The following is a 25,824-nucleotide window of genomic DNA, read 5'->3' as shown; positions in this document are numbered from 1 at the left end:
CTGCACAACAAATAGCAAGTAGAATTGTTTATATACATGAAGGCCATTCCCTGTTTGGTCCCAAAGTGAGGCCATCTCCCTCCTGCACCTCACCCCACCTCACGGTTCAGCAATGCAGCAAAGCTAGGTTTGGTGTGCTGCTAGTGCGCACACATGTGGAGACACACACGCACGCACATACTCTCATGCAAACAAATTATATGTCACTGTCCTACAGCCTTTCCAGAACTGACTTATAAACAACGTCCCTCTGATCTCTGTTCCTTAAACTATCCAGTCACCTCTACCGAATTTAAGTTGTCGTCATCTTTCCTTTTTTGGCCAGGTGGAAATATGGAGACCACTCCTTGCATTTTCAGTGAAAACCATAAAGAAGCATTTATTAAGTAACACAACTTAAACATTTCCAAAACAAGTTAGAAAACAGATACTTTTATTAGGAACAAAATCACTGTGCAGGGGGAAAAAACCCACAAATGAGAACAGCTGGGCACGAACAAGCATAATTTAAGTACAGGCTGCACAAATATTTTCCTGACCCCACAACAACTGCAATCTTTACCCAGCTGCCACACAGGCACTTCAGAGGAGAAGGAAGGAAGACCAGCATGATCTATCTGCCTCCTAAAGATGGCTGAAGTCTTTGATTCCCATCTCTGTGGGAAAAAAGCTTCCCAGACAAGGATTACACTAGTGACAGTGCTGTCACAGCATACCTAGGCCAGTGTTTGCTCACAGCCCTCCCAGGGCTGACAGCAGCATGGCAATACTAGGGCAAGATGTATCCAAGATGCACCAGCCCAGCAGAGCAGGTTGGCCCAGCTGACACCTCACCCTGCTTGCAGTGTCTGAAAACACATCTTTTCCAGCGTGACTCAGAGCACTATTCAGCCCCCAAGGTTAAGCACGTGCTGGAGTTGACTGTCCCCTGCCTGCACTTGCCAGAAAGTGCAGAAGAGAAACACAACCAAAGCTGACTACACCTCCCAGTTTCTGTTGCTCTGGCCCCCAACCACTCAGTGTCACTGTGCTATGTAAGGGCAACTGCTGTCTCTCGATCTAGACAGTGCACCATGCTGTCCCAAGTAACCAGTGTCACGCTCTTATCATTTAACTCACAGCCTTTAAGGAATGTTTACACTGAAAGGAGATAGCACAACACCATAAGAAAAAGAATTATCCCCCTCTTGCTGCTGAAACTCTGACTACTACAGCATTCCTAAAAAGCACAGACAGGGTGAATCATCACCAACATAGCATACAAGATCCAAAAGATTTTAAAACAGAGTCTTAGAATAAAGAAACAACACCATGACCAGTCTACAGCTGGGTATAACCAATATAGAGCTTTGCCATAAACACAGACATAAAAGACTTTCAGGTGAGCATATAACTGTCCTGCTAGCTCCCCCAGAAGTGGAGAAGTGTTTGGCATGCTTTTGCTTTTTTCTTCACCGGGGTACTTGCAGACCTCGTTGGGCAATATTTACAAAGCAAATCTTAAATCTGTTTCCAAGGGATTCAGGTGACAATGCCAGCATGATGAAAAAAATGGACAGAACATGGGAAGAAAGAAACAATACACACTTCTCCACGCATTTCAGTCCCAATCTGTATCACCTGCTTTTACTCGACCTTGCTTTTGCAGCCCCAGGCTGGCACATAGTTTAACACCAGTGTCCCTTGCTTCTTATTAGCAAAATACTCTTACACAGTAAAACCCTTGCTCTGACAGCGCTTCCTGCAGCCCCTGGCAGCCCTGCCAGCAACTCACCTACCCGCTGCCCAAGACCCACTGCTGCTACCCCACTTCCCCAATCTCTCCTAAGCAGAACACGATGTGTGTAGCAGCAAAACTTAAGAGATTCTATAAATTGCTACTATCTGTACAGATAAAACAGCAGAGAAGATAAAACAGCATAGAAAAAACCTACATATACAGGCAATTAGCCAGCTTAAACAGCCCACAGTAGCTAAACCGTTACACTAAAGGCACCAGTGCTCTAAGGTTTGCACTGATGAATGAGCTCAGTATAATCAATGTCCTGCCAAAGTCACACACCCAAGCCCCCAGGAAACCTTCTGCTAAAAGCAAGTAAGCAAGTGAATCAGCTGTTTTAACTCACCCATCCCCCAAGCAGTTAACCTGTGGTGAAGGGTAACCAGTAGCCCCCCCACCACCAAAGCACAGCAAAACATAAGCAATCTAACATTTCTTCTGCGATATGTATGCAAACAGTCACAGTCTGTATCATGTTTCCTGACCTCACAGTAAATAGCAAAGGCCTAAGCACACAGGAGTTTGGAGCTCAGAGGACGGATTCAGAGAAGCATAATATACTTAGCTGAAACCTCTGCCAAGCTCTTTGCAGGACCCATGAAATATGTCTGGAAATCTCTTAAGAACAGGATTGCTCAGAAAACGACTGGCAGATTCTTGCTTTGGTCTGGGACTGGCATGCTGCTTCAATCTGCCTGTCATGCCTGTTCCTTTCAGGAACTGCAGGCTGGCAAAGACATGGAAGGGCATGGGGTGAGCAGGGAGCAGGAGGAATTACCCATCTCACTTCAGGCTGCCTTTTGGGCTCCATTGTTCAAGTGCAGATCTATTAGCGGACAAAGCATAAAGGAGCTGCCCAGTTTTATTTGTTGGTGAACCTGTCAGCCCACAGCTGTACAGTCTTGAAGCCACACACATACTTTCTTTTTTTTTTTTTTTTTTTTTTTTGTTAAGAAGTTAGCAGGCCTGACACCTCAGGGCTTTCCTGCAGTGTACTTTTCCAGATCAACTCTTACACACAATGAGACTACGAGACGCAAAGGACTGGTGCCATAGGCTTCAGGACAGGGTGGGACAGCAAGCATGCCAGATCAGGCATCAGTTGGATCTGGGAAACAGTCTGATGCATTTCCCTGGTTTTCAACATCAACTATGACCTCTGGGTCTGGCATTTCCTCAGGCTCAGCCTCCACCAATAAATTTTCTTCCATCAAGGGTTGGGGCTCAAGATCTTGACCAGTCTGGGCAGCATCTGCAAAAGAAGGGAGAAATGGTTTATAAATGCAGGTACCCTTGCTCATCTCCATGGAAATCCTCCCACCTTTGCTGCATAGCCAGCTCAGTCCCGGCTCCCCAAGCTCCTCCAGCATGTGCCAGCACTCCTGCTCAGTCTTGCCAGAAACTTGTGTGTGCAGCCTGACCCCATGCCAACTGCCCATCCTGCACAGTAGCCTGTTCAACATCACCAAAACATTATCTTCACTCTCGTTTCCCCCCCCCACCCCAGTCCTCTGATTTGCTCATTTTTGCATCAAGTGAGTTTCTCTGTCACTACTCCATGTCCTCTTGATCACTGCTGGAACGAGAAAACCTTCATGGGACAGCATGATGGAACCAAATTCCTTTTTTTTTTAAGGGCTCATTTCTTGACTGGTTCATCGTGACTTTCTCCATCTCTTCATCGTGTGCTGAAACCCTCTGGGCCCACCAGGCCAGAACACCATTTAAAAGAAATCCTTACGTCAAATCAATTTAGTTACGTCTGAGTAATCAAAGTAGGCTAAAGTACAAATATTTAATATGCTCTCACCTAAACGTTTTGCACATGTATCTCTGCTTTTGCTAGCTTGTTTGTAGAAAATTTAACTGTAGAATGTTCTGTTAGTCAAGCTGACCATGTGGAATTTAAACAAAAAAATTCTACGTGTAACATGCTAATAATGAACGTTAAACAATGACCTGGACAACTTACCACATTTTATTTTTCTTTGTTAGGCCATGCTCATTAGTAGCACTTTAGGACACTGAAGGCAGGACAAGGAAGCGTTCAAGGACAGCTCATGTAAAGGGACAGCTGAGCTGGTGAGAGGCTACGCATGGTACAGTGAAGGACACCAGAGGTAGAGACAGCAGAGCTGAGACCACGCTTATGACCTATGTAGCACTGCTTGAATTAACAATGCTTCTGCAAGATCTGCTTCAGCTGACGATGCATTACTGGGGAAGGTGCTGCCAGCCTTTATGTTTATGAAGTAAAACTGAGGAAATGTAAAGCAAAAGTGGAACATTGATATCAACCATTTAGAGCAGATTTCTGAAAGGCTTTTACCACTGCATTCATTTGATCACACTATATTAAAGCTGTATTTTTAACTCCTGATTTCTACGAAGGATTTAAAATCTGACTGTATTCCTACTTTAGCGCCAATTTAAGGAGCCACATAAGAGTCTTTGACTTTGATGGGATTTAGCTGTTTACAGCTCAGCAGAGTGATAAATGCTGTCCTGAAGACAACTGTTTACTAAAGCAATGCTGGTTCTTATAAAGCGTAACTGACAAGTAGAGAAGGGGTGACTTAAAAATTGCAGGAAAACTGCTAAACTTTAGGGGGTTGCTTTTCTTTAATTAGAGACATGCCTACTGTAGCACAGGGCATACTGGAACAGACAGGCTGTAATCTGCTGGCAGCACCCTCTGCTGCCGCTGCATCTCACAAATGGGTGAAGGCAGAGCTACTCATACGCCGAAACAGACCACAAGTAATAAGCAGGTTATATGACCTGCTGAAATCGCTGCTGTCTTGAGAACACAGGGTACCTACCCTACACTAGTCACACTTTTTCCAGTCAGCTCCTCCCCCATCACACACGTCCATTTCGTCCTCCTTTCTCCTGAACAGGTTATTTATCTGACTTGAAACAAGTCACTGGACCCACCTGGCTTTGGACGGCAGTCAGTTTGGACAGCTTGAGCATCAACATGGTCTCCACTGAGGGGGCTCTTCACACCTTCACTGGAGACCACTGACATGGCTACTCCATCATCCTTTTCCTCCTCTGTAAAAGGAAAATCAGAGACCTGAAGGAAAGAGGTTCCCCCCACATTCCACTGGCCCAGGCATACTTACCACAGAGCTGGACTGTCAACACACACTTGTGCCTCCTCCTCACATGGCACTGGCTCCATTCCCAGAGCAGACAGACACCAGGTTCAGGGGGCCACTACCACGCTACCAGAGACTGGCTTAGCTGTGCTAGCAGGATTGCAGGTTGAGGTGGTCCAGCTGGGCCTGAGCAAAGAGCTGCTATCAGTAGCTATCAGGTCTTTTCAGGACAAGACCTGAGCTGAAGAATGAGGCTGACTTCTTTTGCCCACAGAAAAGGTTTTGCTGTTTTTCTGGCCAGAAGCATGCAGGAGCAAGTATGAGGTGAAAAAAGCAAAAGTAAGGTTTTCTTCAAGACCATGCTGGATGTTACACTTGCCTCTCAGTGAGCAGGTTCTGCTCCACTGGGCCCAAGGAGGGCTAAATAGAAGACAAGAGTAGCCACAGAATTGAGGCCAGTTTTATGCTGATACTATTTCAACCCCAGCTGGCACAGACATAGCGCTTCATGAAACGCATCCCAGGAGACAGTGCTCTCCACTCACCTGAAGGCACTGGGATGAACCTGTGTTTCCTCTTCATGCAGCAACATATAACTGAAGACACAATAATGACCAGAATGACCGCACCTCCTGCACATCCCGACAGGATGTAGAAGAACCACGGATTCTGTAGCACATCTCCTGCAGGAAGGATGCAGCATTATAGTTGGATAGGCTTCTTCCTCGAAAGTGCAGAAACCCTGCAGCCAGGTTAGACCCTGTGGGCATTACTGTAAGTTTGGTCTGGCACAGGGGAGCTAGGCAAAAATCATGAACTGCGGCACATAATTTATGGCACCTCACTTAATTATGGTACAGAATTTTTCATTAAGAGGCTTGTGCAGTTATGCTGCATTTGTCCATTTCTCCCTACTCAGCCTAACAAAACCTTGAAGATAATTTGCAAGTTTCAATCAAATTTAATAGAGAAGGTGCTCTATAAAAGATTGTGTGTTTGAGAAAGTTTTATGAAAATAGTCAGCACAGAAGAGAAGAGAAACCTGAACTGGCATAAACTGCTGAATGCTGCAGAGTTCAGCTCATATTAGGCCCCAGAGAATCCATTTGAAACGGCAGTATTAAGACTGTAACAACCTCAAGGGGGAAGCCTGATCAAAGACTGCACTTTATTAGACACCAGAGAATCCAGCCACCAGGGTCAGAGCCACAGGAAACCAACTTAATTGCAGCTCATGGAAGGACTTCTCTTTATTTCCCTTCCCCACCTGAGATCACACCAAATTCCTAGCAGGAGGCTAAGGCTGCAGATGGCTGAGCAGAAGGCCACACAGGTTGGCAGTAATTTTACCTCGCTCCCAGTCTCTTGCTCAGGGATGCTCAGATACATGCATTTTGACAGGTCAGATCTGCACGTACGTCGTAGCTATAGAGAGGATGAACAGGGAGGCAGGTAGAGGGCATCACAGACTTACAGAAAAGAGATCCATACAGAGCCTTTTTACTAAGATGATTTGTTCCAACTTGGGGCAGTCAGTAGCAAAACTCTTCTTCCCAATACAAAAAAAACCAACACACACCATACAACTCAAGTATCACAATCCTGCAAATTCCTTAGAAGTACTGTAAACCTAAGCCATCACTTTTATAACCACTTGGCTTCTTTTCACCTGCTATTCGCTCCCTTTGAACAAGATCTGTCGTCCTGTCTGAGTAACTACGAAGACTAACTACAGTAGCTTGCTTAGCTAACCTGAACAGTTAATAACTAGACTACCTGAACAAACTTTCTTCATTTACCTTGTAACTCTCAAAAAACAGTAGCTAAATTCAGGGCAAGGCTGTTTAGACATCTCTAGGACAGCTCAAGAAGATCTAGTTCCTGAACTGGATGTAGCACGGCTGCACTAGCACAATTTGCCTGTTCTACAAAGCTGAGCACACATTTGCATAGCATGGTAAAAACACATCAGCTCATTTGGCACTCGAACACAGTACAAATTGCTATGTACAAATAGCTGTGTATCTCAAAAGATTTGGAAACATTTCAAATCGTTCCAAGACGTACCACACGTTGTAGTTAGTATTCCACACGCTTGGAGAACAGTAAGAGAAATTGTAGACAGCCACTTCTACGTGTAAAAAGATATACTTTCAAAGCGCTCATTTCAGTCTCTTTAGGAATAGTTATTACATTTAAAAATCTATACTCGCAATTTAACTTTTAACAAATGAGAAATCATTTCGCTAATCATTGTTTCTTTTTTGATGAAAGCCTAGAGAATATTGTCAACAGTGTAAATATAAGGTGGCAATATTTTCCTGAATACTTTTTCCTAAAACATTGTCATTTGTTAAAAGAGCCATTTTGAGATAAATTATATTAATAATTGGAAACCTAACAAGCAATAATAAAACTTGGAAAAGATTTTCCTGATTTGTATGTTGACCTGTTAACTTCTGAGCCACTGGTTTTAGATCCTGCATGATCAGAGCCCTTGGGTGCCGAAGTGTAGAATATTCATGCTGAAGTGTTTTATGTTAACTATTATTCAGAGTCATCAGCCAGCAGGCTGCCCAAATAGGTACTTTTACAGAGACCTTACACCTACAGCAGAACCATGGAAAATTACATTCAGCCATTTGCCTGGAGCAAGAAACTCACAAAAATAATGAATTAATCTTTAATTGATTTAATTGAACTCATTTATCTTTTCAATTCATTTCACTGGTATCCATAACTGCTTTAGTTCACTTTTTATGAACATGGTTGCACTTGGCCACAAAAAAACCTGCTAATTTCTTGCTTTCATATCCTTCCAAAAACATGCTCATGCATGTGTGCATGCCAGTAGAGCTACCACTAAATGCCCTTGTGGGCTTTCGAGGAGGAAACAGGGAACTGACATTACAGCCAGGGCATTACTCTGGGCAGCCACCCAGAGTAAACAGTGGTAGCCGTCAGCACTCACATGATTTATCACTGGGCTTGATTCAGAGCTCATGATCATTTGCATTCTTGTTCCCCAGTGCCTCAGCTGACTTCTGGACCTGACTACACTGAACAGCCTTTGATCAATTTAACTACACAAAATTAAGATCACTATTCCACAATCACACACGCCAAACCTGTACTTCAGCCAGAAGCACCAATGTGATCAGGTGTGAACAGCCCACAGCATTTCTACTGAATGCCACAACACATGATATAGGGTGTATGTCAGCATATTTCCTTCCTAGCAACTGTATGCGGACTGTAAAAGAACAGATAGTATCAGATCTGCTACAGAGTGACTCAGACACTTTCTGAAATGGCAAAGTCTTGTGGGACACTGGGGGCTATTTGCAAAGTACAATTTCTCTACTAGCAAAGCTGGGTTAGTTATGCTGATTACAATTACATTAGTCAAAAACACTATGGTTAAATAACGTCACTTGACATAGTATTGATGGTCATCTCTGCTCACAGGACAAACATCTTCACTGCTGGAGGTAAAAGAGAAATCACATTCAGAGTTACCTGATCAATCATTTGTAATAAATGTGAACTGACAATACAGACCACTGCTTTGCATCATGAGGTTCTAATGGTTTTGATCAGTTTTAGGATCCAGATTTACTTTCTCATTAAACTATGGCCTCATTCAACCAAAACAGTCAGCACTTATGAATAATCTGCAAACAAACAAAATCATAGCCTTTTCATATGTCCCCATGTAGGGAAACATCCTACAATTTTCTAAATAAATGATCCCTAATGATGTGGTTTGTTAAGGAGACGCTTGTATAATCTGGCATATTTTTGTGCAGCTTGTCTAGAAAAGCGGGAGAGAGACAGCACAAAACATCTCAGCTGAATCCAGCAGCAACAGGGCTGAATTAGTGGATGCTGCAGAAACTGGAAGGCAGACTGGATGAATGTCAGAGTAGGAAGCAACCTGTGTTTCTAAACTGACACAGAGGTTTAAGATCTCCATCCCTGGGAAGTACAAAAACGCAGATAGAGAGAGCCTTTCCTGCAGCAGGACTGGGTAAAAGGACCACCTGAACACACCCTTTTTGTGATTGTAGGTTGTCAGGGTGAGACAGGGCAAGAACAGAGGAAGCTGAACAGACACTTTTTAAAGGGAGAGTGTGGCAATTCCAGAAGGCAGCTGTTGGAACAGGAGAGCTCATTGTCACACAGACAGCAACTCCTGCACTGCTTTCCTTTGCAAGAGACTGAAAGGAGATACTCTGTGGCTGCTGTTACTCACCATAGTAGTCACAAGACAGTGCAATGGGCCTGCTCCTAGTGATGCCATTCCCACGGTGAATCTCACAGACAAAGTCCCCAGGCAGAGTTTTGTCCAGGCGAACCTTCTTCCCACCATCCTTAACGCAAGCCTCAGGGGCATCCAGTGCAGCACCATTCAGCAGCCACATAAACCCAGTGCTCTCGTTGCCGATCACATCACAGGACAACTCTCCGGTTCCATTAGGGAAGCACCGTATACTAACGGCTGGCTCTGGTCACGCAACAGAGAGGCAATGGGATGGGGAGGGAAGAGAGATGCATTGAGTTGACTCAGCAGCCAATAGTGAGTCAGACAGAAGTTTCCCTTACCAGGAGTCCTACTACCGCCACATTTGCTATTAGCAAGGGATAAGTTACCAGACTGAGTAAGACGCTTGAGTGCCTGCCCTCAGCTCTGCAATACATAGCAGTGCTCATCTAACCCTGTTAGTGACTTTTGGTTCCTGTTTTCTTAAAGTAACCTGATACAAAGTATATCAGATTAATTAGGACCAACTTTGATATCCCCTGTTTTGAGACATATCATCTATTTCAATGTTAAATGTATTTGCATTCCACAAAAACGTGGTGTCTCTTCTTTTTCCTTATTGAAAATGAAAAGTTCAAAACATCAGCCCATGAAATGGGAACTGCGGACACACTTTAAACATCTGCTGGCCAATCAGTAGAGAAATGTAGCTTCAGAGGAGATTTAGTCCTCCCCTTGCCAAGGTTTGTACTTTTGCTGCCACTGTCTCTTCTTCCATTTTAGATGGAAATCAGTGCAATCAATGTCCAACATCAGTACCAATACAAGACACCTGTAAACGGGATGACCCACACAGGGACAGTTTAAACTGAAGGAATGAATCACTGATCATGTTACATTTTCCTGGATTTCTCTCCTTCAGCGTACTACAAGGAGCCAACCTGTCTCCCCACATTCGCCACTTTGCAAATACAGACTAGGCAGTGAAGTCATATGGCTTTCTGACCGTATCACTAAGAATTACACTGAGGACTGATGCAAACATACATTCATATTAGTTAAGAAATCACTTTGCTCAACTAGGACATCATTTTCAACTAAAATTCACTACCTCTAGAAATATCTTGGCTGGGAAATTGTTTCACTGACTTATGCATGGCAACAGGACAGAAGGAGATAAAAGCTCACAACACAGATTCACTGAAATAGAGGTTACAAGCAGGCTCTCTCTGCAGTTTTTTCCCACTTCCCATCTAAACCCCGATCTTTGTGCCAAGGAGCCACACCCTTGACCTACTCTGTGGCAGTTCTGCTTGTTCGCGCTCAAATGGCATAAGGATTAATTTGTCTTTAGTGAGCTCAGTTTGCTCTAACATTTTCACTAAACTCATCCACTTCAATTTCTCTTAGAAACCTGTGTAAATGAAAGCTCCGTAAAAGGAAAGGTGGAGAAAAGTACCAGAACAATGGTCACTTGTTATCTGGAGTACTATCCAGGAGCAGGCAAAACCTACTTAAGCCTTCTCTGTACCACCCCAGGCAATGAGCTGAATTCTGCACCACAGTGACTTTGCTACTTTGCTTCCTCTCCTTACTGATTCTGTGGTCTTTTTACTCCACAGACAAATGACCACAGGTACAGCAATCCCGAGGCCACAAAAAGGACAAAAGGGAAAATGGTAAGGTAAGGTACCTATTGCTAATCTCTAAACTCAGAGGATGCTGACATTTAAGCTGCAAGGGGGCAATTGAGAATCAGTGTCACACTTGGATTCTTTTAATACCTTTTCTTAACTGGATGAAGCAGTGGAAAAAAATGCACCTAGCATGCCTCAAACCAGACATGCAGAGGACTCATTTTCAGAGCCATGTCAGGTAGAGTTAATTCCTTAGGAAAGCTTATCTACAGGTAGCAAAATGGCGTCAGGCACAGTAAGAGCTTTTCAGAGCCACCAGGAGGAGTACTCTGGAAATGGACTGCAATCTCCAGCTACATGCCTACATAGCATAGACTGAATTTTACAAACGTTTCATGCGGCTGTCTTAAGTCACAGAAAAAGAGCACACACCTGAAGTGACTAGCTACTTTAAATAAGGCTCAGAGAGGGGAGACCAACATGGATGCAAAAAGCATCCTTTGATTTACACTATTTCTGTTCCCTGCATTGCTAAAGGCTTACAAAGATATGCCTGCTGCTCCAGAGGCACCTATAGCTCCTTGCGAGCCCAAGAGATCTCTTAAGAACTGCAAGGCAGCAGCCTCTAGCCAAGCTCTCCGGTTCGAGAGCTATTTGTTTCTAATAAGGCTACTTACCAGACACTTCCAGCATAAAAGATCTGCTGGTGTTGTGAAAAACGAACTCATATTCTCCTTCGTCCTCTTTCTCCACATTCCTCAGCACCAGAGAACCATTCTGTAAGCTCAGACATCTAACATATGAAGTGCCGCACTTGGCCAACAAGGTATTGTTCAACATAGCCATCGAGCATTTTGCACTGCCTTTGCTCATTTCAGAGATGCTCTGCAGGCTTTGAATTCCCAGAGAAAAAACTGCTGAGCTGCCGCTAAGTGCAACAATCCTGGAAGCAGAGACTGAAAAGAAGCACAGAGCATCAGTAGCGAGCTGGTCCACCAGTCCACCCACCCCTTTCTCCTGGCTGTCTCCCAAAAAGGCCACTCCACCCCAGTGATAGGCTGGGGACACCAATAATTGAAAATCAGAAGAATGGGAGGGTTGAGAGTATACCTTCTATAATGGTCAACTTTCTCCGCTACTAACCCAACAGTGACATGCACACCACGCACACAGGGAAACAAGAAGTCTCAACAGTGATTTTCTCTCCCTGAGGTTCACATGAGGAACTGAGGAGAAAGATATTCAGAGCATTAGTGCCCTGTACTTTGCACAGATGGTAGCAGAAATAACTGCTGCTTGCACCGCTCTTTTTACTCAAAGACATGAAGTACTGTTATAGTTTTAATGTGGACAAGTCCCACAGCATCCCTGTAAACTAACGTTCCCTGCATTCAAATCAGACACATAAATGGCAGGGCAGCAGCAGCTCAGGGACTGACCCAAGGTCATACTGAGCATTAGGAACTCAAACCAGCATTCTGTATACAAAGCTCTTAAGTTTTCCATTGGAACACTATTACAGATGCAGTATGCTGAGGAAGTACTATACTGTTCATTATCATTAGTTTACTGAAAAAATAATCTGTCTTACTTCAGTCTGAATGCCCTTTCATGCATTAGCAGTTACACTATTTGATGTCTCCAAAAACCTTGTAGAGCCCTTTAAAGATCCCAATGAAAGATTAAGATGACTGCTCACCTAGACAAATCTGTGCCAGCTTCCTAAAGAAAAAAAAAAACACACTTACCATCAGTAACAGTTACTATCACGAGCAGGCACTGCAAGATAAAAGCAGAGTTGAAATCCATTTTAAAGAGCTCCTTGCATCATATGCTGCGAAGACACTCTGGCTACAGAGCTCAGTGAATATAGTGTTCAGGAAGTGATGTCAGAAGTAAGAATAAAAAAAAAGAAACCTACACTGGACAGATTGAATAATGTTTCAAATACACCTGCAAGGTTTTGGGTGACTGAACTCAGACTCAAGCAACATGAGCCGCGATGTGGTTTGCAAAGTCTTGCACCTTGAAGCTCGTTGCAAGTGCAGGAATGGGACTGAAAGGTGAGGAGGAGAAAAAGCTCTCTTGGTCAACTTACCCATTTAGATATATGCTAACGCAGAGAATAGGCAGAAGGGAAACACCTATTTCTTCCATCTTTTTCCAGTGTAAAGTACAGTATCCCCACAAATGGGAGAAAAAAGATCAGTCAGATAGAGTGCCATGTATACAGATAAGCTCATTTTCTGAAGCACCAAGAATCAACCACTGATAGTCTGAACACTGTCAGATGTAGATGAAGGCTATGTGGTTTGTCTAAACTTCCCTTGGCTCTCCAAGGGACCAGGTGGTACTCGTCACGCAGGACATAGCTCCGAGCAACCCCAGAGAATCAAGGCTACACTAAGTTGACCTCGACTGCTAAACTGAACTCAAAAAGAACCGAAGGCCACGCCAGTACTATTCAGAGTGCAGCTCACAGAGAGGAGCGAAGAGCCAATCTGAAGAATCGTTGTGAACCAGCTATCTACAGGGCCACACCAGTGTAACTGGGCCAGATACTTTGTTCACACTCATTTAGATGACTTAATCTGCTGCATTACTAATATATGGTCTCCACACTTGCACAGAAAAAACCAACAGGCTTTCTTTCCTCCAGTCAGTGAGCAAGTCTGTCATAGCACTAGAGCCTAGAGCCATTTAAGACACATTTAACAGATATGCTTGGGACAAGTTCAGAATGCAAGTAAGAATATTATACTTTTGTGCTATCTGAACACAAATGTACATACAGTCCATTAAGGCAGCTCCACACTATGGAATTATGTACATACACATTTCTAAGAAACTGTTAAGTGCCTTGTGTTGTGGTTTATATTCTTTTTCAAAACAATTTGGCTCTGCTTGGGAACTCCACATTTCAGCCAGTGGTTTCAGTCCCTCCAGCTTCTCAGTAATGACAATTAAATCTCATCTCCTGTTCCCAGTGTCTAAAATCTATGAACTTGTTCAAGGCTACAGCAGCACCATCTTGTCTTTATCATACATGCGCAAGACAGACCTAAATTGATCTAAGATGTGACAGAAATAGCCTTCTCAGAGAAAAGCAGTGAAGCGAATCTTCAGGCACAGTAGCGCAGAGCAATGGGGAGAGAGAAAAGTATTTACAGTAAGAAACACTTGCATTTCCTTCTACGCTGCTTAAGTTACTTGGAAAAAAATCTCTCTCCAATACCGTTGCAAGACCGAGGCTAAACATCATCCTTGGATGGGCACTTTCACCTTCATTTCACCTTCATACTTGAAGGGAAAGTGCTGAGCTCAGGGCTGCAGAGCTGTGGTGGAGGCAAGAGACAAAGATAGCATGGGCTTGTGTCACTTCAAAGTAAAATCCCCAAAACATTCAGAAACGCAGAAAAGCAACCCCTACTCAGAAAGGCCTGTATACAAGGAAATCCAGCAAAAGTTCACCTTCTCATCTCACTGAGACTTGCACATTTGCTTATTGTTAAATGCAATAAGAATATGGCCTTTCTCCTGTAGCTCTATGGTTAAAGTGACTCTGCACGACTGACATTGCGGTGTCCTGTATTTAGTCTCCCTCTCAGTGACTCCAGAGCAAATGAGTACATTTATGAGTTCAATACTTCTGACTGCTTAATATATTGGATGATGTACGGGGCACTAACTCCCATCAGGCTCCTTCTGTCCCTCACATCCTCACTAGCTGAAATAAGGAAACCACAGCCTGGATAAAAGTGACAGCACATGCAGTCTTATCAACAAATCAGTAGTCTTTTCGTAACAGCAATCCTTTCAGATTTCTTTCATAAAGAAATTTTATTACATGAGATTAGACACTAATATCTAACATGAACTAATGAAGGCTCACACCTCCTTTGACTACTCAGACAAATCACTTCCCCTTTTTTATAAAGATGCATAAAGTTTTGTATGATTATCGTAGGAAAACTTGTGAGGCTTAACGGAAACCACAAGAAAAAAGGAAGAAAAAAAGAAAAGAACAGAACATGCAGTTGGAGGGTGAAATGAAATATTTTCACCTGAGGAGCTGTAAACTCATAGGACCATTTTGTCCTTCCAGCTACTGATGGCATCACTAACCACTTATAGCAGAGAAAGGCGATTCATTCCTTATACGACATGAGGCATTAATGGAGCACACGAAACTGAGAAACCTGAGAAAGTAAAGTAGGAAATAAACTGTGGTATTATGAAGAGAATTTGTACATATGTCATCTGCGCATCTTTAAAAGACTGGTAACTTTAAGCAGTGCACCAATTTTTACTATGTTAATGCAGGTCAGCATTAATTGGGGAAATATACATGCCTAGCTTCATACAGATGGAGATGGTAGAACTAAGTGCCAGAAAATGAACACACCAAAATGAAAAGTAACACTGTGGCTGCAGCAATGCGGAGAACCAGTTATGACATATTGCTCAGGGCATTCCATTCCAGCATCAGCCCTGGGCCAGAAAATACGGCTTTTTGCACATGGTCCACTCTTCAATTCCCCCAAGACAAGACTATATGACCATCACCGCATAACAGCATGCCCAGGTTTGTACAACTTGGATTATACGGGACTGGGAAGACTGAGAGGCCTACAACGATATTAACTTCCCTGTCTAGTCCACATCAAGAGCTATTTGTGCACAAGAAATTGTTCTTCCAAGAACACACTGTGACCCTGATAAGAATTAACTGAACAGCCAGAAGGCAGGAACAGCAGGCAAGCCAGAGAAACTTCTGTGTGGGGCCAACAGGACCCAGAGATTATAGGCTGAAGATGCAGGGGAAAATAAATAAATAAATAAATAAGAATTCTTTCTTTCTTAAATGAAACTAGCCAGAGAGATATGCTTGGACTTTGAATTCTTGCTTGACCAACAAAACCAGTGAGTAAACTCTCATAGATAAACACAAATTCGTATGCTTAAATGCTCATCAACTGTCATGCATTTCATTTCTTAACACTGTGAAGCTATGAAGATCACAGCTACTTCACTTCTTGTTCAGGAAGTGGAAATGCATAATCAGAGTACTCCATTATATTACATTCAGAGGAAGGGACCTCTGGTCTGGACTCTGTAGCCCCACACAACTGTAGAATGGAAAGGATCATGTATGGGTACCCACACTCCCAGCTACAGACAACTAGGAACCCGGAAATGCATAGGATTTCCCCAACAGCCCCAAAGATCAGGCCAACCACAGGCCGTGCGTTCTGCATGAGACGTGTTCCACTGGCCCTTGCCTCACACGCTCTGCCGTGGCATTGTTATACAGGACAGCAGCTGGGCTGTTATTAGCCAAGGTAACAGACAAAGCCACTCAGCCTGATATGGGACTTCCAGCCAGCTGTGTCTGGTTTATGTGGTCCTGGAGGAGCAAGGGAACTGAGAGATTGCACAGCAGCTGGCAATAGGCCTAATTTGACATATTGCAGCCAGTTCTGAAAGCTGACCCAGACCCTAACTGCACATCCTTCTCCCTTAAATGGATTCACATACCCCTGTGCGCTAGGATGCCTGACAGATTAGGTGCTCTTCCTAGCCACGTGAACCAGAGCAGGGACAACTCATGTGCCAGGCCAGAAACAGGTCTGCGGCTTTCTTCCCCACCTGAAATCATCCACTCATCACAGTTTCCATAAACAGTGGCATCTAAGTAATTTCTCCTTACCAGCTCTCACCTGGATGCTGAGTAACACAAAATAGGAAGACCTAAGGAAACTGGACTTTAGTTCACAATCCTCCTACTTCTGCCTCAGACAGAATCTGTGAGTGAATTCCCTCTGCTCAATCCATTTAGCTTCTGCAGGGTTGGTTCTCTGCCCTGAGACAACACTCAGCTCTTACCGACACACGACTGCTCATGAGCAGCGTGACGCGAGATTTACTCAGAGTCCACTGTTGGGGAAAAGAGCGAAAGAGAAACATTGTCTCACTGTTTCTCCAGCTTCCACCATACAAGATGATAAGAAAGCCTGTTCTGAGTCAGACTAGAAGTTCTTCTGCCATTCTCCTGTCTCCAAACACAACTGACACCAATACTTCAGCAAGAGATCCTGCATCTGTGACTGGGCCATTTAAATTAATCCATGAGTTACAGAAACTTGCATTGAGATTACAAACTGCTACAAGAAAGGCTCTGCACCTAGTTATAGACATGATATGCCTGGTTTCTCCAGCCCTTAATATTGCCATGGCAGGAAATGTTTTCAAGAGACAGGTGCTAGGATTTCTAGGACTCCCAACATTACCCTGTGGTCATTATTAAGCCTTTGGTGACAGATGGAAAACCCAAGGAAATGCTCTGTTTTCTTCAGAGCGTGTGCAGATAATTTTGGCTTTCGGCAAGGGATAAAAGGAACATCCTTGATACTCCAAACACAGATGAGGATTTTGTCGTATGAAGGACTTAGCAACAAGGCTGACAAAAAGAAAGAAACCTGTACAGATACCCATTCTTAGGCACAGGCAAACACGAACCTGGAAGACCCGCCAGCAGCAGCTCTCCCATGCCTCGGGTACATCTCTATGAGACACATGCCCCGAGCCCTTGTCTTATGCTTCCTAAAACCACATTCACTTTTGCTGTGTAATGCTGAGGCTTTCTGGGACCCAAGGAACCAGATGCTGTTCTGCCTAAAATGCAGCGTTCAAGAAACAGTGCTCGGCACAGAGGCTCCTAAAGGGGCAGCAAAGACAAGATTCTGAACAGCAGCCAGGAGCAAATGGAGGATCTAATCCACAGAAGGCCTCTGCTCAAAATAACCCAAGTAGAAAACACACAGTAGCACTTCAATTTGATGTATATATGCTGCCCACTTGTCAAATACTCAGAGAGCAGATCTCTTCCCTGCCGTGCAATGCAGAGCAGGGAAATCCCATGTCTTCAAAACATGGAAATGACAATCTGGAGAGATATCTTCAGCTCCCACTTCTAACAAGTGGAAGCCCATGTTTGTCATAGCTCCCACAGTTTATAGAAAAGCTTCCCTCTCCCAGGTCTCTCATCTGCTGAACGAGACCAATCAGGGTTACAAAAGGAAATCAGATTTTCGCTCACAAACAAGTTGTTTTCACTCTGAGGCCTCCTTCTTCTTCCTGTCATAATTGTGGGTGTATTCGGCTTTTCTCTAGCCATCAGCTAGCTCCAGGGTAGATGTCATGAGCCCTCATCCCCATGCAGCCCCAACTCCACTACTGCTGAGCAGCTATGGGGTAGAGATCTAGGCAGGTCCACTGAGAAGCAGACACATGAAGGACATACTGCACCACACTGCTTCTTGGGGTCCTGGGGTATACTTACTGCTGAATTCCAGGTAAACGCACTGATGGCAGAGCTGTACACTATCCTGCCAGAACACTTCTGCCACATACTGGCCCACATACATGCATTGTGTAGTAGCACAGACCCAGGCTGTCCCTGAGGAAGGCACGAATTCTGCTGCTGTAGGTCTCGGTGTCAGCTACCACCTGCCATCTCCTCTTGGTCGCTCCCTTATTACTTTACTTCCAAATAACATGAACAGCAACATCAGGGTTCCAGCTGTCCAAACCAAGCATAACCATCACGTACAGTTCCTCTGACATGGCTCTCCTACTTTGACCCGCGATGAGAAGAGAAAAAGAAAAGTCTATATATGCAGTAACTGCTACAGAGTACACACTTTACATTCATTTAAACCGTGTGCAGGGTGAAATGTTTTGCATTTGAAAACATATTACAGGGCTACTTGGGCCTATGGTTTGTTTCATACTGCTACACGAACAGAACTTGACTGGAAGAATCACATGAATGACAGCAAATGCAATGCCTATTGTCTATAGGCTTTGGCCAGTTTCTCTGGAATCAGAGGAAAATCTGTTTCTGTGACTGGACAACACCAGAAGTCAAGTTAAGAATCCAAGCTGCTACAGGTTGGTACAGGACAATTGTGTCCTCCCTTTACTTTATTCTCTAATACAACTTGGAAGACTCAGATGAAGTTCAGCCCCCATTTGGCTCCACCTGGGCCTTGCTCAGAGGCAGTTATTGGGTAATTCTGCCAGCAACCTCAGCTCACTTTTTTGCCTAGCCTGCTCTTGGGGACTTGGCCAAAAACGTCTGACAAATTGTCAATTCCTGTCAACCAGAATTCTTCTTCAGCCACTCACTCGTTCCTCACATACCAGACCATCTTGTTCATCCTCCCTTCCTGTTTCTCCTTGCTTTGCCTTGCATCATTTTGGTGAAGGAAAATGGGCTTGGCAAAATCCCAACTTGGAAGGAAAATTTGGAAAATTTCACCAACATTGCTGTCTCCAACCTAACTACATAAATATTACTTAAAAAGGCAAAGAGATTTCACAGGTTAATTTTTCTCTGTGGGGTTTATTTAACATCTTAGCCTTATAGGCTAATGCTAGGGTCATTCCAGAAAAAAAAAAAAATCTTATAACACAGCACAGAATGTGGACAAAAGTCACCAGAACAGCTTTACAACCACAAGATCACAGGTGGTTACAACCGCGATTCTCCACTCTGTCATGGAAGATTAGATGCAGGCAGTAAATTCTAGAGTATACAAGGAGCTTTAAGAAGCTTCTTTTTAAAAGTACAGCTATATTCTGTGATCAGAAACACATCCAGCTCAGCTAACTTTGCACTGCCACTGTAAGTGCTTAGCAAATACAGACTAAGGTATTTATTAAAAAAACAGGCTTCCTGTCAGCAGACTGAAATTCACTGGACAGGGACGAGAACACCAATGGAAAAACTTTAAGGGTCCACAAACTGAAAGAAGTTGAAAAGCACTGTTGTATAGCATCAGAACTGAACACATGGAAGCCTGAAGCCATGCAGCCTGGAAACTCAGCTTCAGCACACACATCAGAATTTAAAAAGCAGAATAATAAGTCCTTGTTCACCTCATGCTAAGAAAACCAGCAAGCACCTGGTTGAATCCAACACAGCCAATTAAATATGGCTTTTTTCAACTAGGTAATTCCTGCATACCTTGAAAATATGAAATGAGTAAGATTTTTCAGGAAGTGCAAGTAATTTTTCTGTGTACTTGGCAGTGTCAGAAGGCTGCCAGATATTTCTCTGATACTCTCTAGTAGCAGACGTGGCCATCTAGACTAATGGTTTAGTCCACAGCAGAAGAAACGGGTCAAGTCTGAACATGAGGGAGGGTGGAACATTACAATACCCAGTCCTCTGCTGATGGACTGATCCTTGAGCAGGTCCAAACCACAATGCAATAAAGCTGTTCAGCTGCATGGAAATATAACCAAAGTATTGCCAGATCTAAGCATTCTGAAACTCAGGAAGGCCAATGTGAGACTGACATTTACATCATGGAAGTTTAAACATATGGATCGTAGGGATTTCTTTGACAACATACTGTCCTGCATCCTCCTTCTGTGCCCTCTTGAGAACTAAGGTCCCATTAGAAGGGACACGAAATCTAGTGCTGTCTAAAGAAGGCTAATTACTCCAGCTCTCTCCAGTTCTGCTCCAGTTTCTCTAGTACCAGCGAACCTGATGGGAGTGTTACTAGAGCGCAATACATGCCTGAGCAAGAAAATGAAGTGTTATGGGAAAGCTGGGAAGATAGCTATGTAGAACTGATTAGAAATGGAACTGGAAGTTCAGGATATAGGGGCTGTATCCCAAAGTTGCTCCTGATCGGCTGTATCATCTCAGGGAAAAGTGTTTCTACTGTCTTCATTTGCTCTGCATCTGCAAAGGATCAAAAATACATTGATGTTTAAAGAACTTAACTAAATGCCTTGCAATCCACTGATGCTTTACGAGGCAAAACAGGCATCATATCCTGAGATAAACATGCAACATTTTCTGTAAAAAAACAAGTCCCGAAAGAATTTTTAAGTAACACTCCCTTCCAGAAAGAAAAGAGGTTAGGTGCTTCCAGAAGGCCCTGCCTGCCTATCTCAGGTGTCTACAGCAGCAGGATGTCCTCCTCAAGGCTTTCAAGACTACCTGCTCATCCCCAGGGATGACCTCAGGAACTTGCACACTTTCTTTAGATGAGTCACACCACAAGGCCTCCACAATTTAGGCAGAAGTCAGGTCACTACAGGTCAGTCATGCTGGATCCCAGCTAGCATTCTGCCATTATGCAAACACAATTGAGGACAGTGTTCATTTCCTGCAGAAGCTCTGACCTCTTACCTCTAAGACATCGCATCCCATCTACTCCCTCATGTACTTATAACTGAAACTTTCCTGCACTGGAGGTCACCTGCTCTTTCCTAGAATAGCCTCCCTAGAAGTTCAGGCTCCTTCAAACACAAACTGCAATGCAGTGAACCAAACTGGGGGTTCTTTTTGCTTCACTTCTGCCATGTTCCCCTAAGAACTAATCACACAAAAACTAAAACCCAGCATCACACACAGATTCACGCTGGAAGAAGCATATTCTGAGATATGTCATGAGTTGACTAATAATCCATCCCACTTTCAGTATATTACTGAGAAATCACAACAGAACCCAGCACACAAACAAGGCTTGCCCCCTCCAAGAACAACAAGGGCACACATTGTAAGCTACCAAAGATAGGCGATACACCAAAATTATTTCTGCTCTGATACTGTCTGCTTATCAGCACCTATGCTATCTGAGGTCTGCCTGATGTGCCGTTAAGGCAAAGAACGCACAGAGGAACATTTAGCTATCTTGAATCATTTCCTTACTGGAATCAATAAATAACAATCCACTGGTCATGGAAGAGACCCAGGTCTCTCTAAAGAGATACCACGTGGTTTCAGCCAATGTAAACAAATCCAATAAACCTGATTTGCATTTGCAAGGCATGCTGCTCCTTAGAAGCACGCCCTGTACAAGTCACTACAGCATAAGACGTTTACAAATGACTCTTGATATTCTTATTACACAGACAGGCACTCTCATCAGGACAAAATCTAAAAACAGCTGTGTCCAGAGTCTGCATCACCTTAAAAGAACTCTTAGGCAGGTACAGGAATTGCATTAGTATCTACAGCAATGGTGCACAGCCACTGTCCTGTCTGTGCAGCCCAAGAGACTCAAACCACCTGTTTGAAGATGGATAAAGTTCCCTTGGCAACCCATACACTCTGCATGTGGAAGCTTATGACCACTGATGAGGAGTTTTCTTCCCACAGAAGGAAGAACAGCCAAATACAGTTCTACATGTCAACTGCAGACAGTGGAAGAGCCAGACGATTACCCAAGAACCTTCAATGTACACATTTTAAATACCATGCAGGCCACTTAAGTATACTTAGAGACCTGCACGTAAGAATCCTGAAACACATACACCTCCTGCCAGGTGGGTCTACAGACCTACCTTCACATCTGAGGCTCATTTCAAGTGCTTCTTAGAGAGCCCACCACCAGTTTTGTGTAATTGCAGAACTTTACCCCATCCCACCCAATTCCTTGCCAAGTTAGGCTGCTCTGGGCTCAGATGGATAACCAATCACTGATCAGTAAATGGTTCTCTCATCTTTTGTTCTCTCACAGTAAATTGTACGTCACAGAGACCAATACGCATATAACAATACCCTTACCCTTTTGATGAGACTGGATACTAGCAGTAGAAAATGCGATGTAAAAGTTTCCATTGCCTTATTGAGGCATCTGTAGCTTCCAAAGTCATTTGACTTACACTACAGCAGCATTCCAGAAGCAGTGGTGGAAACATTTTTGAAAAAATGTAAGCGTGACTTGTGCTAAAAGCTGAGAAAACCTCTTTCCAAATACTCACAACATAATAGTAAAACTGACAAGATAATCTAGTCATTTTGAGTCACAGAACAATATAGTTACCTCCACAACTAAAATCTTCCTCAGATAAGAGATGTCACACCATCTCATTGCCTTCTTCAAATTCTGACACTCTATCCCTCAGTGGTCACTGCAATGACATACCCTGGCCCATGACCCCATATTTGACCCCGCTTTGAGCAGGAGGTTGGCCTGCATGACCTCCTGAGGTCCTTCCATCCTGAATTATCCTATGCTCCTAGCTGAAGGAGTTTGCCATGTTAGAACTCCCTAAGCAAAACACTCTTCAGCTCTCCTTCAGCAGTTCCTGAACTATTCTCAAATTCCACATTCCCCAGACCAAGTGACCTAGGACTGCTCCACATACACACATGGTTTCTCCCAGTGCCCCTGAGTTTTGACCCTTTAGAGTATTTTTCCCCTCTCCTGCCTCCAAAAACGATTCAAATCCATCCCAGCACAATCAGTAAGCCATGTTCATATGGTTACGTCAGTGAAAACATCTTTGCATTTCACAGTTTCCAGATTTAGCTTCTCTTTCCACTACTACTGAAAGATTTTGTTATGACTGCCAAGTCCCCCAGCTGAGTGGGAAACCTAGGTCACACCTTCCGTATAGCAAACAAACCTAAGCTGTACCTTTCGGAGGCTAACAGATGCATTCTGCAACAACAGTCAATGGTACACAGCCTGTCGGTCAGCATTTGACTGATGTACAATATAAATCCTTACAAAGCAGAAACGTGGAAGACTGCAGAACTTTCAGGATGTCTTCATTTATTTAGTAAACTGCACGCTTATTCCCTAAAAGGATTATTTCCCAACGATCTGCGACATGATTAATTTGCCTCTGAGAACTGTGATTACCGCTTCCGGCAAAAGTAATTCTTTAGAGAAAATAAAGAAAATTAGCTTAATTTTCCATGATTTCAGTAGATTCAGCTTACGCACTGTTCATACAGCTAATGCCATACAAACATTCTAATGCTGCTGCTTCTATTTATCTCCAATCAGGAAATGCTGCTGGATTACAAAGACATTACAGTCATCTTAAGTCAGCTACACACGGTAACAAAACATTTGCTGAGTGCAAGTTCTTCTTTACCTTCTACCTCTATGTACTTTCTTGTAGCACAGGTATGGTCATAATGACTTACCTAAACTGGAGTAGGGGGAAGATATGAGAAACCCTGAACTGATGCTCCTGTAACACTTTGCTATCCTTAGAAAAACCACATTCTGAAGTCTGAGTAACACCACCATGGAGGACTGAAACCTGGATGTGTATATCGCAGAGGGAATTTGCTCTCAGTTCCTGCACAGCGCTCGCTAGCACAATTGTGAACGCAGCATGAGGAAGTGAAACAACTTAGAAGAACTGAGTCGCAATTGCCAGTCTTAGCTGAAAGACAGGCTACTGCTCCTGTCTGCAAATGAAAGTTAAGTTGTCTTGAACACCTGCAATTACTGCATTGCACAAACTGTTGAATTCTGCAACAGTTTTAAGTAGCTCAAAAAAACCAGAGTATTTAACTGAGGATTTCAGTGATTCATATTTACATGATGGAACATGTACTTGTTCAAAATTCAACACATTGAGGGTAATGTGATTTTTTTGCTTACTTTTCATTACATGTAGCCTTGAAGCATGTGACTTCCATGACTTCATTAGATTTAGCTTATGCATTGTTCATACAGTGAATGCTGTGCACATATTCTAGTACTGCTGCTTCTACTGATCTGACTTGCAAATACTGCCTTACTACAAAGCTTCTCTCAGAATATTTATATCTAAGCCTGAGAATTCCAGGCCTGCAGTATTCACACCATGTTTACAGAGTTGGAAAAAGTATTCCGTGTTTTGGGCACCTATTGAAAAGGAGCAGGCACACCAAACCCCCAGGTATTCCTTCTACCCCTCAGAGAAGAACCAGAGAGTTATCTGAGCAACACTTTCCTTGCACTCTGTCTACACTGCAAGTGGATACATGAAATCCGGACCCAACTGTTCAAAACCATCCCCCACATTTCTGTTGCAGTCTCAGCAAGCAGCAACCTAGCATGTTTCCATCATTCTACTTTCGAGTATACATACACCGTAGCTTACCTGGAAGGGAAAGAATGTGCTGCTAAGATACTTATTTCTGAGGGGAATCATTTTCCCCAAAAAAGGCCCTCACGATGTAGGAGTTCCTCCCATACGGCTTCCTGAACAGAGCAGCAATCAGACGGGCTGGGCTAATTGGAAAAAAGCAGCAAAGGAAGGGGATCTCCTCCAGACCATGATTCATTGCATTGGCTAAAGAAGCATGAAGAGGAAAGTTTCAGCTTATCAAGGGAACTAATGAACAGAAAGAACAGGAACCCTGAGGTCAGGAAAATGTTCTGCAAGAATCTTTTGCTCTCCTTCCAATTGCTTTTTCTCCTGCTCCATCCTGCTCCCTTCTCTCACATCTAATCTCTGCTTACGTGTTTAACACAGTTGCCCACTTCAGAAGTGACGTACAGTGAGATCTACCACTTTATGCCACTTAACCACAATCAGTTTGTCACTTTTTCTTGACCACGGTGCAGCTGAGATCTGATCTCAGATGTCTCAATTTGGCCCAGCAACTGAGGATGAGAAGAGGCTTAGAGGCAGCTTGAAAATTGCAGGGTATTGCAACTGCTCAATGAGCAACGGCATACCCAAGAAAGGTACTTCCGGGCATCAGATGTGCTGCCACATCATGATATCGGTCAGGGGGAGAAAAATAAATTTTTTATGGCTCTTTTGCATGAAGAGGCTCATGTTCCTGGCACAAAGTACTGAGCTTACTCAAGGCCTGCAGTTCTCCTTCACCAAAAGAAAAACTGCTTAGGTAAAGAGTAGAAAAATAAGGCAACAACCATGTTCTGAAGCTTTGCAGCTGTAGCAATATCTGAGCAATCAGTTCAGTTCCGGGAAATCACAAAAGTACTCAATCACAATAGCAGCATGCAAGATAATTGTGCTAATACAGTTTGACTCCAAGAACATTGGCTACCTGCGAAAAGTCGATGAAGCTTGTTTTGAAATGAAAGCTGAGATACTGAAATTAAAAGCAGAGAAACCTTCACCTGATTTGTAACAACACATTGCTTTGGTTAGGTCATCTGATTTGACAAAAAAATCACGTTTTTCAGGCTTGCATTAATATTATATATGGAAGTATGCTAAGCTATGCAAGAAACAAATTAAGTAGAACAG

The 25,824-nt window shown here is 43.4% G+C and overlaps 1 protein-coding gene across 8 annotated transcripts; it reads right to left on the bottom strand.

The window, feature by feature from the left end:
- Positions 1-416: 416 nt before the first annotated feature.
- LOC104149208 (uncharacterized) lies at positions 417-24,768 on the bottom strand. Of its 8 annotated transcripts, XR_011134846.1 has the most exons (8): positions 14,850-14,918; positions 12,534-12,564; positions 11,463-11,741; positions 9,140-9,391; positions 5,430-5,567; positions 4,718-4,837; positions 3,753-4,038; positions 2,858-3,032 (listed from the first exon to the last, which is right to left on the bottom strand). XR_011134846.1 is itself a non-coding variant. In XM_068910000.1 (7 exons), exons 1-7 carry the CDS (start codon positions 24,751-24,753, stop codon positions 2,872-2,874), a joined length of 1,032 nt encoding a protein of 343 aa, XP_068766101.1. In that variant the 5' UTR covers positions 24,754-24,768; the 3' UTR covers positions 417-2,871. The 8 variants fall into 8 exon arrangements, 6 of the variants coding, with proteins under 6 accessions (XP_068766101.1, XP_068766094.1, XP_068766113.1 ...); XM_068910000.1 differs by lacking the exons at positions 3,753-4,038; positions 14,850-14,918 and adding an exon at positions 24,703-24,768 and having other exon boundaries at positions 417-3,032; XM_068909993.1 differs by lacking the exon at positions 3,753-4,038 and having other exon boundaries at positions 417-3,032.
- Between the last annotated feature and the right edge of the window lie 1,056 nt (positions 24,769-25,824).

This window comes from Struthio camelus, chromosome 1 (genome assembly GCF_040807025.1).
Source record: "Struthio camelus isolate bStrCam1 chromosome 1, bStrCam1.hap1, whole genome shotgun sequence".
Classification (NCBI taxonomy): Eukaryota; Metazoa; Chordata; class Aves; order Struthioniformes; family Struthionidae; genus Struthio; species Struthio camelus.
This window is presented reverse-complemented; position numbering and strand designations above follow the sequence as displayed.

Bases quoted from the DNA above. Each gene is read 5' to 3' on its own strand.
- LOC104149208 (XM_068909993.1), bottom strand. From the start codon at position 14,903: ATGCCATCAGTAGCTGGAAGGACAAAATGGTCCTATGAGTTTACAGCT. The intron at 12,565-14,849 runs GTGAAAATATTT...TTTATCTTGCAG, and splicing joins ATGAGTTTACAGCTCCTCAG to TGCCTGCTCGTGATAGTAAC. The intron at 4,838-5,429 runs GTGAGTGGAGAG...TTCCTTTTACAG, and splicing joins GTTCATCCCAGTGCCTTCAG to AGGAGGAAAAGGATGATGGA.